This window comes from Anoplopoma fimbria, chromosome 17 (genome assembly GCF_027596085.1).
Source record: "Anoplopoma fimbria isolate UVic2021 breed Golden Eagle Sablefish chromosome 17, Afim_UVic_2022, whole genome shotgun sequence".
In the NCBI taxonomy this organism is placed as follows: Eukaryota; Metazoa; Chordata; class Actinopteri; order Perciformes; family Anoplopomatidae; genus Anoplopoma; species Anoplopoma fimbria.
This window is the reverse complement of record NC_072465.1, coordinates 3,047,741-3,062,594: the sequence shown is the minus strand read 5'-3', so window position 1 is coordinate 3,062,594 and position 14,854 is coordinate 3,047,741. Positions and strand designations below refer to the sequence as shown.

The 14,854-nt window shown below is 43.4% G+C and overlaps 1 protein-coding gene across 1 annotated transcript in view; it reads right to left on the bottom strand.

Annotated features, from left to right (window-relative positions):
- Positions 1-14,854, bottom strand: part of LOC129105266 (plexin-A1-like) — a 186,626-nt gene that overhangs the window by 86,702 nt on the left and 85,070 nt on the right. Inside the window, 1 exon segment of the mRNA XM_054616196.1 lies at positions 13,167-13,307. Coding sequence (XP_054472171.1) covers positions 13,167-13,307 — 141 coding nt within the window.

Genomic DNA, 14,854 nt, shown 5'->3' with positions numbered 1-14,854 from the left:
TCCAACTCCTGCTAAAGGTGATGACAGATGGTTCACAACATGGCCCCCAATGGGTCAGAAAGTGTGAGCGTATTTAAGGATATTCACGAGAGATGTGAGTGCGTTTAAGTGAGTGACAGATTGCTAGCATATGCGCCAAATGCTAGTGTGCGACAAAGCTGGCACGTGTTCTTTTGCGGGTCTGTGTGTGCACATGTGCTGAAAGTGTCAGCTCAACACATTCAACTTTTCTTCACCACCGGGCCCCAGGTTGATGAGTCGCTTGATCCCTGTTTCATGATGTGTGTGTGTGTGTGTGTGTGTGTGTGTGTGTGTGTGTGTGTGTGCACGTATCAAATAGCCACAGACAGCAGGCCAGTTTTAAATCATGCAGCAGAGAGCGAGCCAGCCGATCAGTAAGTAACAGCATTTAACAACCCTACCCTTGGGTAGCACTAATATAGCGGGGGGACACACACCGATTTAACCATGAGAACCCCTTTCAAGTGGTATGTGGGGACTAAAGCAGTGACTGGCCTGGCGGGGACCGACTTTTTTACGAGTTAAGGACGGGAGGGGAGAGACGGAGAGATGTATGGAGGGATAAGAGGACAAAAAAATATATATATGGCAGAAAGAGAGTAGAGGCCTGAGGTAAGAGATAAAGCTGGTTAGCTGCAGGATGGAAATCAGGCCGACAAAGGAACGCAGCGCTGAAATATTAAACCGGGGCCGGGGTTTTCCTCCGTGAGCTCTAAGTACAACACAGATGTGAGATAGATATGACATGATGGAACTCATTTATGCTATGAAATGCCTTGTATCAGACCGGCCTTGGGGCTTTTTTGACGGAACAATGCTGCTCAAGCAGACAGACAAAAACACTTGACACTTTGTGCCACTAATCCGCCTTTTTCTTTCCTTTCTCCGTTTCCGTCTTTCCCCACTATACATTTGGTTATTTCCATTACTCTTTATGTTCCTTCTCTGCCCCACAATCTTCATCCTTCTCTGAGCATCTCATTCATTCATTCATTCATTCCGCAGACCCCAGTACAGTAGCTTTCTATCTTGCTAGCTGCCCAGAGAGAGATAAAGACGGATGAAATGATGTAAACAAGTAATGGTGAGGACCAGAGGAGGGGTGGAGAGAGATGGAGGTGGTCATCTACTGGAAGAGCTGCTGGATGGATGAATAGAGGGGAAAAAGAGGTGTAATGGAAGACACACACGGGCCGCATTGGCGAGGACATTGTGCTGAGTAGATGGGATATGGTGGCAGACGGCTGCTATGTGTCATTGTCAGAACAAGTGTGAGTCTAGTTTTCATCTGAAAGGAGAGCTGAAAGAGGGATGGAACGAGGGATTGGTGCGTCTTTGATAATAAAAGGATGACAGAGGGGGAAAAATGAGTGTGAGCGAATGAGCAGATAATGGAAAAGTGGATGAGGCCAAATCAGCTTTGGTTGAGGATTTGTGATTGGACACCTTGGGAGAAAGAAATCATCACATGATTCCTCCTAAGTTCACGATGTAACAAAAAAATAAAAAGAAGAGTAAAAGGAGCAAGAATGGCCTGTTCCTCATATCATCACGGACGCTGACAAATTCCCCCTTGTCCTTTCCATGAATCATTATGACTGTGATTAAGGACAATGGTTCACATAAATCATGCTAACACTATGGGTCCTTGGCGAGCTAGCATAACCTTATCACTGCCCTGTGTAATGATAGATATGGTCTATTGTTCACAGTTCTAGTACTAGTGAACACACTATGGGCTCTACTTAGTGGGAGTGGTGTACAGCTGTTGATGTGGTAGGGGGCTATGATGGTTGTTTTCCCTAGTGGGGATAATAAAATACTTTACTGGAGCTTGTACAACCGCATGCAGATCCCCCCAAAAAATGTGTTCCTGCATGTGTGTTGGAAAAACCGCTTACCCACAGACACACATACGCACACACCCTCCCCGTCTGCCTCTCGATGGCTCTTTTAATGAAAGCCAATGCCCGACAGTGTGCCACATTACTCCTTTAAATGACCTTATAAACCAAGGCCGCCATCTCCTCTCTCTTGCCGTCTCCTTATTTACAATAGCATCCACCGCTGTAACTCAATTCTCCTTCCCCGCTCTCTCTCTCTCTCTCTCCCCCCGTGTTGTCAGCCCTCTACTCGACCATATCGCAATGCCATGACATCTCCTTTCTGCTATAAAACTTTCCACCTTTCCTCTCCAATCTTTTTTTACAGAGCGCTTTCACCTGCCTTTAAGCGTCCCGCTAACAGGCTTTGCGACGGTCACCCCCCCCAAAAAACCCGACGGACCTGTAAAGCTTTCAGCATTGCTTTTCATTGGTTGTTAAATCTACAGATGTAAAAAAAGATCAGCCTTGTTGTTTCCTTTTTTATAACATTTTCAAACACAGGGGCAGACTATAGTAGAGGAGGAGAGGAGGGGGGCGTCACAGAGATGTCTCCCAGAAGGAAGCCTCTTCTATGTGTTACGCTGTCTGGGAGCCAGGAAAGAGGAATCTATGTTTATTTTCAGTTATTTTTAGATATCTGCATGAGACCCTGCATCATAAATTAGTAACGCCGAGTGCCTATCACTGAACCTCCTGTGCTCAACACTTAACCTCATATGGTTCTAATCCCACAGCTAAGGCACAAATATGAGTGACATTTGGTTTTACTATGGAGTGTCAATTTAAGGAAAGAGCACGCGTCTACAGTCAGCATGCACATTTAAGAAAACTGCATGTATTTGGGGAAAAAAAGATCACATGTTCAGTTTCCAGAGAAAAAAAAATCGGAGAAATCTCATAAAAGTGTGGCTCTTTTATTGCTCCTCTCCTTTCATCCAAACCTTACTCTGTAATCTCAACCAGCCGTGGTGGAGCAGGAAAAAAAAAAAGAGTCAGAAAAATAAATTTAACTGACAGAAGGAGCAGACAGCAAGGGGAGGAGGATGAGAAGGAAGAAGATGAGAGAGGTTATCACCTGTCATCTTCCCTCCATCGCCTCCTCACTGTAGACCGGCATTAACCACTCCTGCATTATTTCAACAACCGTCAATCATTTTCCATCTTCCTGTGGTCTAGTCTGTGCTGGCAGTGAACAGCCATGTGCATGAAAAAAAAAAAAATCAATATCTACCAACATTGCCACTAAATGCCTCAGAACAACAAAGAATAACACAGAGAACTAGAAATAAAAAGACAAATTCAACTGGACTCATTTGTTAGGTCTGCAACTGTCGCTCTAAAATGTGTTGTGGCGGTCATTACTGTGCTGTGGCTGTAATTCATGTTGCCATCTTCTGCTTTGGCACCAGTGTATCATATCCTTCCTGCATTAGAAAAAGGGGTTCTACCCAGTAGTGGTCTGGGTATCCCTTGGGCGTAGTACAGAAACATGTCTCTCAACAGGGTCTCCGTGTAAGTGTTCGTTCTTCCAGGGCTGGGATAGCTGCTCAGGGGGGGTGTTGAATCAAAGGCTGGGTTAGCATGTGTGCATTGACTGGATTGTAAGGGGCTTAGGAGATCAATGACTGGCTAGGAGCTCGATGTGTTGACTGATTGGAGATAAGCAGCAAAGCAAACAAGACTCTGAGAGTCTGGCAACCGGAAAAAAGGAAGGGGAGGTGCTGAAGGATGGGTGAAGAGAGGGGATGAAGGATAAAGGTTGTGTAGGAGGAGAAATGAAAAGTGAGAAACAGCAATCACATCATTGTCTTCCATCAAAAAAATAAAATAAATCTGTTGTCACATTCAATTTGCTGACTGGAGTCCTAATACTAAAATTGCTGTTACACTGTAGAGATGTTATTGACAGATATGGCCATTGTGGTCAGCTCAAATTGTTTGCTGCAGACCTGTTTTAGTGAATTAGGTCTTTATGTGTCAGTCAGAGAAAATAGTGCCCACTGTGATAGCTGTAAGCTCTTGTTTTCTCTCTCAAAACTCACTCCCTGCAGTATTCTTTGCACCCACTGCCCTCCTGCCTCCCTCGCTATCTTTATCTCTCTCATATTGTGTTGTGCCTGCTGTTTCTCTCTCCCAATGAGCTCTCCTTGTCTTTCGCCACTTTAATTTATCTCTTTCTACCTGCACTGGGCTCAATTATTCATCCGCTCCGTTGTTTTTCCTCTTCTGAATTACTGTTTTGATCTCTTCTTCTATACTCCATACCGGTGAAAACAAGAGGCAGATCAAACAGCTTATTTATTTGTCCTTTGTGTGTGCTCATATGGTGAGTTCAAGGCCAATAAAGATGACGACTAAAATCCACCTTTCCTAGGAGATTGCTCTGAGACAACATATATACAGTATACACACAAACACACATACGACTGCACTGCAGCTGTAGGACTGTCAGAGGGAAGGTGTGTGTGTTTGTAAGACCCTTAAAAAACTAATATAGAAGCACCTTCAAATAAGTTGGGAGTAAAACTTAAAAAAACTCTAAAAAGTGATCACCTAACCTCTAAAAAAAACAAAAACCGATGGTCATTAAAATGTCTCCAAAAGCCAGATAACGTAGTAGATCTCCTTGTCCTTCATAATGTTGAATTATGATGATAATTGTGTATTATGTGCTGAATTGCTGAAGATATTGCCAAGATATGGCCTAAAGAAAAGACAAAATATTTGAATCTTTTTTCAACAAAACTAGAGAGAAAAAGAACAGGAAATGTGAAAAAAGATCAACAGTTGGGACTGGCTACACAAACAAAATCAGACAAAACCTAGAGTGAGTAAAAAAAGACATTGAAAAATAAAGAAGTGAGACCTCATCAGTCATCACATGGACATCCTCATTAACTCCTCCAAAGAAAGCTAATCTTAAACTATCAGTCAATACACCTTCTACCTCTTTGTGTAGCCATTTGTCCATAATACTGTGTCCCTCATGAAAGAAAGAAAGCCTGAAATAGAGAGAGAAAGTAGAATGAGAGAGCAAAAGAGGAAAACTAAGACAGAGACAAAGGATGAGACGGAGACTGCAAAAAGCGCAGAAAACAAAGAATTGGAAGAAAAGAGACTGTAGAGAGAGAGAGAAAGAGGTAAATGTGACCAGCTAAGGTAGACAGGCCTAGGGGTCTTCTAATTAAGTGAGGATGGGAGAGGCCGGCGGCCTGGTAAATGACTCTGTCACTTTAGTAAATGGACTTGGTGAGGAGTGAGGAGCCACACAGCTGGCATTTCCATTAGCACTGGCAGGCGACCCACCACCATATACACAGACAGAGAGAAGCAGAGGAGAGAAAGAGGGGGGGAAAAGGAGGAAAGAGAAATTCTGCTTTACTCTATTTGCTCTCACAGGAGTCGCTGTGTGAAAGTCATGCCTGGTAGGTGCATGGATGGATAGTGATTGTGGAGAGAACTGAGCAGAATAAACAAAATCTGTGTGATGGATTTATCTAATCTAGTATCTAATAATAGCTAATAAGTATGCTGTCATTCAAAATTACTGCCAGCAAGTTTTACAGGAGCGTCTGCAATATTACAATGTGTTTATTGCAAAATGAGAGAATTGGTTGAAACAAATAGCTATGCATTTTAACAAAGCTACGTCAAAAACAAATCAAGGGATGCGAAAAACAGTCCTAACTGATCAAGGATGTCATGATTTACCATGACATCAGCAAATGTTGCATATTTGGGGATTTCACCAAAAGGATAAAATTCTTTAGACACTAATACATACAACCATGTTTCATGTGAGGAAAAAGACAAATTACTTGGGCCTTATGGTTATTATTAGTGCTGAAACAATTAGTTAACTAATCAATAAGGAAGACAGTTAAAGTGGTGGTCCAGCACTGTATTATTACAGATTGGTCCAAATTGATGCAGCAGAGGAAGAGATGTCCTGACTTTAAGTCTCTATTATGGATCAAGCTTTAAACATGCTGGATCCTACATTTCCTATAATGCAACTAAACAGCATCTTTCTGTCTTCAAGCTTCCTGTTTCCAGTTTTTTAAGCAGGGTTTCCATAAGAAAATGTAAGTCTCCAAGCCCGATCGACCCCCTATGGCGTCATCTGGGTTATTTTCTCATATTTGACATCGTCCAGAAAAGAAGAGAAAGAAGACTTTACAGAGCTGTTTTCACAGGCTGAGTAGAACTCCTCATGGTGAGAAAGCCGATGGACAATTCAAAATCATTAATCAAGCAAAAATGGTCAACATTTGCCTGTTCAAACTTCTCAAATATCTCAAGTGTGCATTTGCTGCCAAACTGAATCTCTTTTAGACTGTTGGTTAAGCAAAACAAGCACTTTTCACCTTTGGAAAACCGTGATGGTTGTTTTACACAGTTCTTTTCAAATTTTATAGACAAAAAGATCAATTGAGTTGATTAATAAATAAATAAAATAATGAGTTATTTATAAATGTCTCCATTTATATTCATCAGTGTCATGTTTTTTTCATTTTGCAATTTCTGACAGTGACTGGAAGAAAACTTGCCATTCTGCTTTTCCACCCTGAGTTTTCCCCATCTGATACTTTATAACTAGGTCTGAAGAGGCCTGCTGTGCATGGATTTGCAAAGAAATGTGACTTAAATTCAGAACAATTCCCTGTTCTGTCATGCATGAGCGACACTTCATCGTTCTACCAAGTGTGGCTGCTGGTTGAGGCACAGGACTGAATACAGTGATGTGCCACTCGGAGCAGCTCCGAGGGCCACGCCGGCTTTTGATTGACCTCATCCAATGACAATCATTCAGAGCCACATCGTTCCGCCCCAATCACTGTCAAGCAACAGGAGGACCAATTGCACAGCCGATTGACTGATTGAGATGAAAAGGGGAGGAGGGGGAGACGGTAAGAGAGGGAGAAACCATTAACCTCCCTATCCATCTCGCCCTCTTTTCTAACCCTATCAGTCTGCTCTATCGCGCCATCCTTTGGGAAAAGACGGCGGAGTAAAACGGAGCGAGATGAGAGAAAGACAGAGCTATCTAGTGACAGCTAGACTTCCATTAGGACTGATAGCATCACGCCACAGACAAGTGTCTGAGCACACTTTTCTGATGAGGCACACTCACTCAATCAAGTACAAAAAAACCCCCACAAGAGACAACGTTAGGACAGGAAAGAAGGAAGTGCAAGAAAAGGAAACAATTAAGAGAAAAAGAGAGAGGAAGAAGTGAAGTTTGAGCTATCAAGAGACATGGAAACCATTCCTCCGTGGCTAATGATTGGATCTTGGTTAGTCTCCTCACATCTGCCACTGTTAGAAGGAATTACTATCACTTTTCACTCCATGTCACAGAAAGGAGGGGAGTAGAGCTGCAATTAGCAATCAATTATAGATTATTTTCAATTAAACAGTTAAATAGTTTTTCATTACTCTTACAAATTTGACTTTTTATAAACACAGTCAATGTAGTACCAAACTGACAGTACAGACATTTGCTGTTACCAAAAAGGACAAGAGGTCTATAAAGGTGGACATCTACATACATGTGAGAGTGAACTAATGCATGATTACCAGTATTGTGTACGTTGTGTATGAGTGTGTGGGTGCACATGCTCAGTCCCGTGTTGCGGAAGGTGCTATAATGGTTTGAACTCTTGTAATTGAGTGCCATATACCTACATGGCTACACCGCCACCCGCAGAAGCACTTCTCCTTTTTAGTCACTGTACTCCCGTCTCCGCCTCGCTGCACCCAGTCTATTAACATTTACATAACAATGACCACCTCCTTGCTCAAACTGTGTGTTTGTGTGTGTGTGTGTGTGTGTGTGTGTGTGTGTGTGTGTGTGTGTGTGTGTGTGTGTGTGTGTGTGTGTGTGTGTGTGTGTGTGTGTGTGTGTGCAGGACACAGAAAGGACTCATTCAAGCTTTACTCTGTCAAGCCAATGAGTGGAAGAGATGATGCTGGAGTCGTGCTCATGAATCTAAATGAACAGGTCGGACGCTTAGTGGGCTCAGTAGCCGAACGGAACTTAAGAAAAATAAATAAATCAATCAAAAAAAGAAATTCCTGGGGGGGGGGCTCCTCCTCTTCTCAATCTGTTGAAGCATGTAATGCAAATCACACACCCTGCATGCTACCCGTATGATCCGAGAGATAAAACAAAGGTGTCAGCCAACAATCGCTGATGTTTAAACGCAGCATTACGCACTCGTTAGCTTCCGTAGTTCCTCAGTCAGCCAGAGTTTGATAAATTATGGAAAATTAATCTTTGAGCTACTTAAAAACTGACTGATTAGCTGTATCCAGTTCACTAGAATGTCAGTGTTGATTGATACAACCAGCTGCTTATTGTGTGTGTTGATGTCAGTCGGTGCTAATGTGTTTGCTAACGAGATTGGCAGCGAACCAGTAATATGTGAATGTAAACAGATCCACACACACACACACACACACACACACACACACACACACACACACACACACACACACACACACACACACACACACACACACACACACACACACACACACACACACACACACACACACACACACACACACACGATTGATGTGTGACGAAAACCCTATGGGTAAGATATTACTTGATGAGGCCTTGTTGAGAAAGCCAACAACACAATGCGGACCTTTGTTTGCTATTGTTGGGACTCAAACCCAACATCTTGTGAATGGAACAACAACTTTGTGCGAGCTCGTGCACGGATACAGATTCCTTGGAGGGATGAGAGTCTTGTTGAAATGTGGAGGGGGAAATCTCTTTCAGATTCTGAATGGAAAGTCAGACAATGATGTTAGCCCACACACACACAAAACACACAAATATATGTTTGAATGCCGAGAGTATGCGTGTGCAAACGCGGACTCAAAGACATGCAGATGTGGCTGGATCGATGTACGAGCACATGAACCATCACTGGTACAAAATGCGATTTGAGACAGGCATGCTTTTATGTGCTCACACACATGCTTGACACTTGAACAAAGGTTGTCTCATGCATACTCATAATACATCATTTCCCCTCCACTTTATCAAGCCCTCCAAGTCTTTCCCGTCTGTTTCCAGGACGCTCGCTCCAAACACAGTTTCCCCCTTCCCACACCGGAGGCCATGAATATTCATGCTTTCAGCAATTAGCCTGCACCGCACTCCACACCGCTATCATATGCATGGCTGCCATCAAAGACACCAGGATGTGCGTGTCCGTGTGTGTATGACACTGTGAGGCTGAGTACAACTACAAAGACAGCAAGAATGGCAGCTGTAGCAACAAATTCAGCGAGTGCCTTCTACCTTTTTTGGGCTAGAAAACAGAAAAAGGGAAATGATTTGATGATGGAATGTCTTGACCGAGCCAAGACACCATTTCCCAGAGTGGCAGTTTTTGCATAGAGGAGAGATTATTCAAAAAGTTAACAAAGTTTCTAATCTGAGTGCATGTATTAACTGATTTACACCAACAGTAAAACAGTTTTGAGATATGACAAGGGCAGTGTGTGTGTGAGTGTGTGCATGCTTATATGAAGCTTGGGGGTGAGTGTATGGATCCTTATCGATAATGTCAAGAAAAAAATGTCTACTGGTGCAGATCTTTACCTTTTTGCTAACACACAAAGTCACATGTGCAAATGTGATAAACTCAATAACAGACAGACATATATAACATCAGGAAAAGTCAGTAAAATGATTTAAATTCCCTGTAATAACCCACTGTCTCACACATAAACACACACACACACACACACACACACACACACACACACACACACACACACACACACACACACACACACACACACACACACACACACACACACACACACACACACACACACACACACACACACACACACACACACACACAGCAGGCCGTCCACTCCTGCTGTCATATCCTCCATTGATAATAATGACAGTGATGAATATAGCTGGAACAGAGCGAGTCATAAATCACCGGGCCTCACCCCTAACTCTGACTCACCGCCTGGTCCTGCATCTGTGTGTGAGCGTGTGTGAGAGAGAGAGGGACTCGTCGTAGGCTACGCATCAGTGGATATGTCCAGTGACACCTTAATGTGCTTGGCTTGTCTTGTCTGAGGAACCCCAGGCCACCAGCTACAATCACACACACACACACACACACACACACACACACACACACACACACACACACACACACACACACACACACACACACACACACAGATGTCTGCTCGTGGGATGAGAGCAGGGCTGTGCGTGTATGAATTTCATTTGAAAATAGGGAATAGGGAGCATGGTTGCATTCGTCATGCAAACTTACTGGTGTGTTTGTTTGCGTGTGTGTGTGTCGGTGTAGTTGTGTGTGTGCGTGTAGTACAGTGGCACCCTACTCTAGCTCAAAACCAGCCTCCTACAACCATCAATTCCATGATTTTCCACCTCTGCCTCCTTAAAAAAATATACCAAGTGTTTGCGAGTGTGTGTGTGGGAGAGAGAGAGAGAGAGAGAGAGAGAGAGAGAGAGAGAGAGAGAGAGAGAGAGAGAGGGGATGAAGGGGTACGCAGCAGCGATAGTGAGACATCATTAAAAACATGGGAATGGGATCAGTAGAAGGCAGTTGAGAGGGGAGGACTCAATTTGGGCTTAGATGGAAACATGGGAGCATGTGTGAGTATGAGCTTGAGTGTGTGTGGCAGCCGAGGCCTGGATTTATAAAAGTAGGGATGGGGGGGGCATAGTGGGATAGATGGAGGACAGAGGGATAAAGATGAGGGTAGGACGGAGGGCGAGAGAAGGGAATTGCCCCCTCTAGTCATTAATGCTAGAAGGGGGTTTAGCTAGAAGGTCTGGCAACCGCAGCCCCACCGTTCTGCTTAACCTGAGCCTGCTAACCATTAATGGGGATCAAACACACAGCGAGATGAAGGTGTATGTGTGTAAGAAGGAGAATGTGTTTGAACATGATGGGGGGAGTTCTGGAGAAAAAGGGCATGATGGGAGGTAGATGGAAACAGAACATCCGTGTAAATGGTTGTGTGCGTGTGTGTGTGTGTGTGTGTGTGTGTGTGTGTGTGTGTGTGTGTGTGTGTGTGTGTGTGTGTGTGTGTGTGTCCCTCATGTCCTTAGCTGCTGTAGCTGCCAAGATCAAGTGGAGCAGGCCACCAAGTCACAAAGTACATTTCACACAAATACCTAACACCGACTGCGTTTACCTCCACCTTAGTCTCCACATATAAGCTGAGTACCCCGCTGCAGTGTGCAACACAATAGCAGTCTTCAAATCTCACACTTGCACCAGAAAATATGCCAGTGACACTTCAAGCCTCTCTCGTAATTTAAGAATGTGACTTGTGTGCTGACACAAGGCAAGTAATGTTAGTGTTAGCAGCTAATGCTACTACCAACTGGCCCCCTTCCTCCTCTCAATTACTGAAGCCATGTGCTGATTTGTCTACAGGGATAAACAGTCATATAGCGTTATGGAAAATGACTAATTCCAAAAGATGACACTGACCTAGGAACTGAGGTGTCTGGCCAAAATGTCCACTGTAGCAGTGCCGATAATTACTATTTTATTGTGTGGCAGAAGACAATATTTTCTGTGATATATTACTGATTCAGTATTTTAGATTCAAGACTTCTTCTTTGCTTTTCTTCAAATTGACAGGTTTAATGTATCAATATGCTAAGAAGTGAATCAGGGCGTATATAAAGCTATTCATGAATAACTGTGGGAGTGGAAAAGTGGCCTGTGCATGCGCACCCAGTTCCACAATTATTAACATAAAAGTGAATCTAGTCTAGAGTCTACTCTAATCTGAGTTGTATGCATGTGACCCTTAAGCAGTGTCAACTAGGCCTGGGTATGGCAACTCAATACTTCTTGAGTACCAAATGCAATATCAAAAACTGAATACTCAAATTACTTGTTCTTTGTTTCACATATTTTTTGACGATTACGTTTCGGGTTTTAGAACATTTTATTCTGATAAAGTTCTTGCATGCCTTCTTGTGTTAAGACATCATTAAAGAATAATGGACTGAGGTGTAGTTTTAATAGTATTACTGAAACTCTACTGAAACAATACTATCTGCAACAGTACTTTATTTGGAATACAGAGAGTGTATCGCAGATTACACATTTCATTACCGCAGCTCCAGTTATGGACAACTGACCTTTGGCAAGAAGAAAAGGAGGGAAAGAAGATTCCATCTTATTGCCAGGTTCTGGTTTAGCGAGCTACAGAATGGACTGGTCTAGCCTCGAACACCGTTCACAGAACAGACCTCAGTCACCCTATCTCACCCTTTTTAATCAGGCAATCTTTAACCATTTTAGATCTATTAAATCCAGACGTATATTTGCATCGTGTACAACCCCATCCCCCCCCCCCCCCCCATCTCCGCTTCCTTCACTCACCACACTAATGAGACAGAAAAACAAGGGGAGCAGCTGGGCCTGGGGAGCAACAGAGATGCGACACGCTCTCCTCCACTCCTCCCTCCGCAACCCCACCCCCTACCCCTAACTCACCATCAAAGTAGACAACCCTCACCAGCGGTGGAGATGGTAATGACCGCGGGCACACACACACCACATGTGACCTATAACACTCCCTGTATGTAATGTCTGTGTGTAATGTCTTGATTATTAGCGGTCATGGTGGCACTGTGTGTAGCTGGTGTGTGTGTGTGTTGTGTTGCTGTGTAATTACATCCAGTGGGGATGAGTTGTGTTGTGATTGTACAGTGGGTAGGATGTTTAAGATATACAGGAACTAATTGCTAATGTGGAGGAGGTCTGCTCTGAACAGTTGGTACCAGACTGCTGTGGTGGAAATGACTGGTGTAACGTGCAATACAATAAAATTGCATGTGTGAATGTGTGTGTGTGTGTGTGTGTGTGTGTGTGTGTGTGTGTGTGTGTGTGTGTGTGTGTGTGTGTGTGTACATGCTTGTGGGTCCAACCCAAATAAGATACACATCTGGAACCATATGTGTTAACGAGGCATTGTTAGCCCTGTACCTTGGTAAGTGCTGGATTGGATATGGAGGCTAATGATGGCTACATGCATACACATACTGTGTGTGTCAGAATTTCATAACTTTGATTCCATGTGACTTGTTTAGCAATCATTTGGTTCTCGCACCAAACAGCTGCACCGAAAGACGCATTCTGTGTGAGCGCTGTGTGGAGTTTGGGTGTTCATGTGCATGTCTTAATATGTGCGTATTTGTTGTGTGAGTCTCACCTGTCTGTCAGTCAGCGTGTAGATGTACTGCTGGTCTGGGCTGAACAGCATGTCTCTCAGCAAGGGACTTCCTCCTTCGCTTACAGTCACCTTCTCGTAGAGGACAGCCGGACGGTTGGGACTCACAGAGTTCACCAAGATCTACAGAGAAGCATAGAAAAAAACCAGTTAGAAAAATACTCAAATGTCATAAACACTTATGAAACTCTTAAGTACATATGAAAGTACAAAGTAGAGAGAGAGAGATATACATTATTGTATTTTATTTGTATTATTATTGTGATAACAATAAATGTATCAAGCAATGGGTACTGCTTTAACGATGAAGGCTTTCCAAAAACAAAGCCAGAGCGCAAGAGGAACATGCTGAGAGGGCTTTTACTTTGAACTCATGACCCCCTTCAAACGTATCTCACATTGCATACTCTCTACCTTTGTGTAGGTTTCTCCAGCGGTAACAGGTGGTTATTAGGTAGGCAGAGGGAAATTATCAACATTTTGGAGAAAGGTTGAAAGCGCCTGCTTTACTGAGCCGTAAAAAGGGCTTAATTAATAGCAGTATTGAATATAGTATCATTATTGTGAACACAGACGTGATTACAGGGGTATGTGCATGGGAAAGAGCATTATTGACTGGATAATGAGGTTAATACAACTGTAGGGAAAAAGTCTCTATTCAGCACCTGCGAGGAACTAATAACACTTTTAAAACTGAAAGGATGAAAGAAAGTAGTGTGTATGAAAAATGTTTTGTCCTGTATTAAGCCCAGAGAGGATAACAGTGAGACACTATATCTTTGGTTTTTAATAAAAATGTAATTATCCAATACACCTGTAGACAAATCTAACTTCATACACACACAACAACACACACACACACACACTCACGAGCGCTCAAATTTTTCGTTGTGAGCTTTGGCGAATAATTTGCCCAGATATGGAAAGTAATGGGGCAGATACAAGATAGGAGATTGGCTGCCTGTGGATGGCTGTGAGCCAAAGTCATCTCAGCAGCAAATGAAAAGCGCAGAGCGACGGTGGGGGGTTACGGAGGGGGAAATCAGCTCTCCATTACTGAGCTTTGTCGACTCGCACTGCTATCAGCCCACAGTGACAAGGAAGGGACAGCAGGCAATGACTAGCTGGAAAATGATACTGAACATACACAGACACACACACACACACACACACACACACACACACACACACACACACACACACACACACACACACACACACACACACACACACACACACACACACACACACACACACACACACACACACACACACACACACACACAAATAGGTTCACACTCGGATAGATGAAAAATGATAAGATGAAAACCCACACACACAAACATATGCACAGACGATGATAGATATGCATACTCTTATATGTGTTTCGATAGATATGTACATGCGCACGTGCAAACACACACAAACAGGTTTGCACGGGTGGACGCTGAGCGCACACACTTTGCGATGAAAGAATTTTTTTACAATCTCACCAAAAGAAACCAGGGGCAACAATCCCATTATCTCTCACTGCCTGTGTTGGTGCCAGAGAGAGGGAGAAAGGGAGAGAAGGAGGGAGAGAGAGAGGGAGGGAGGGAGGGAGGGAGAGATAGAGAGAGAGAGGGGGGGAGGCCAAGAAAGATAAAGAGATAGACGAGAGAGAGAGAGAG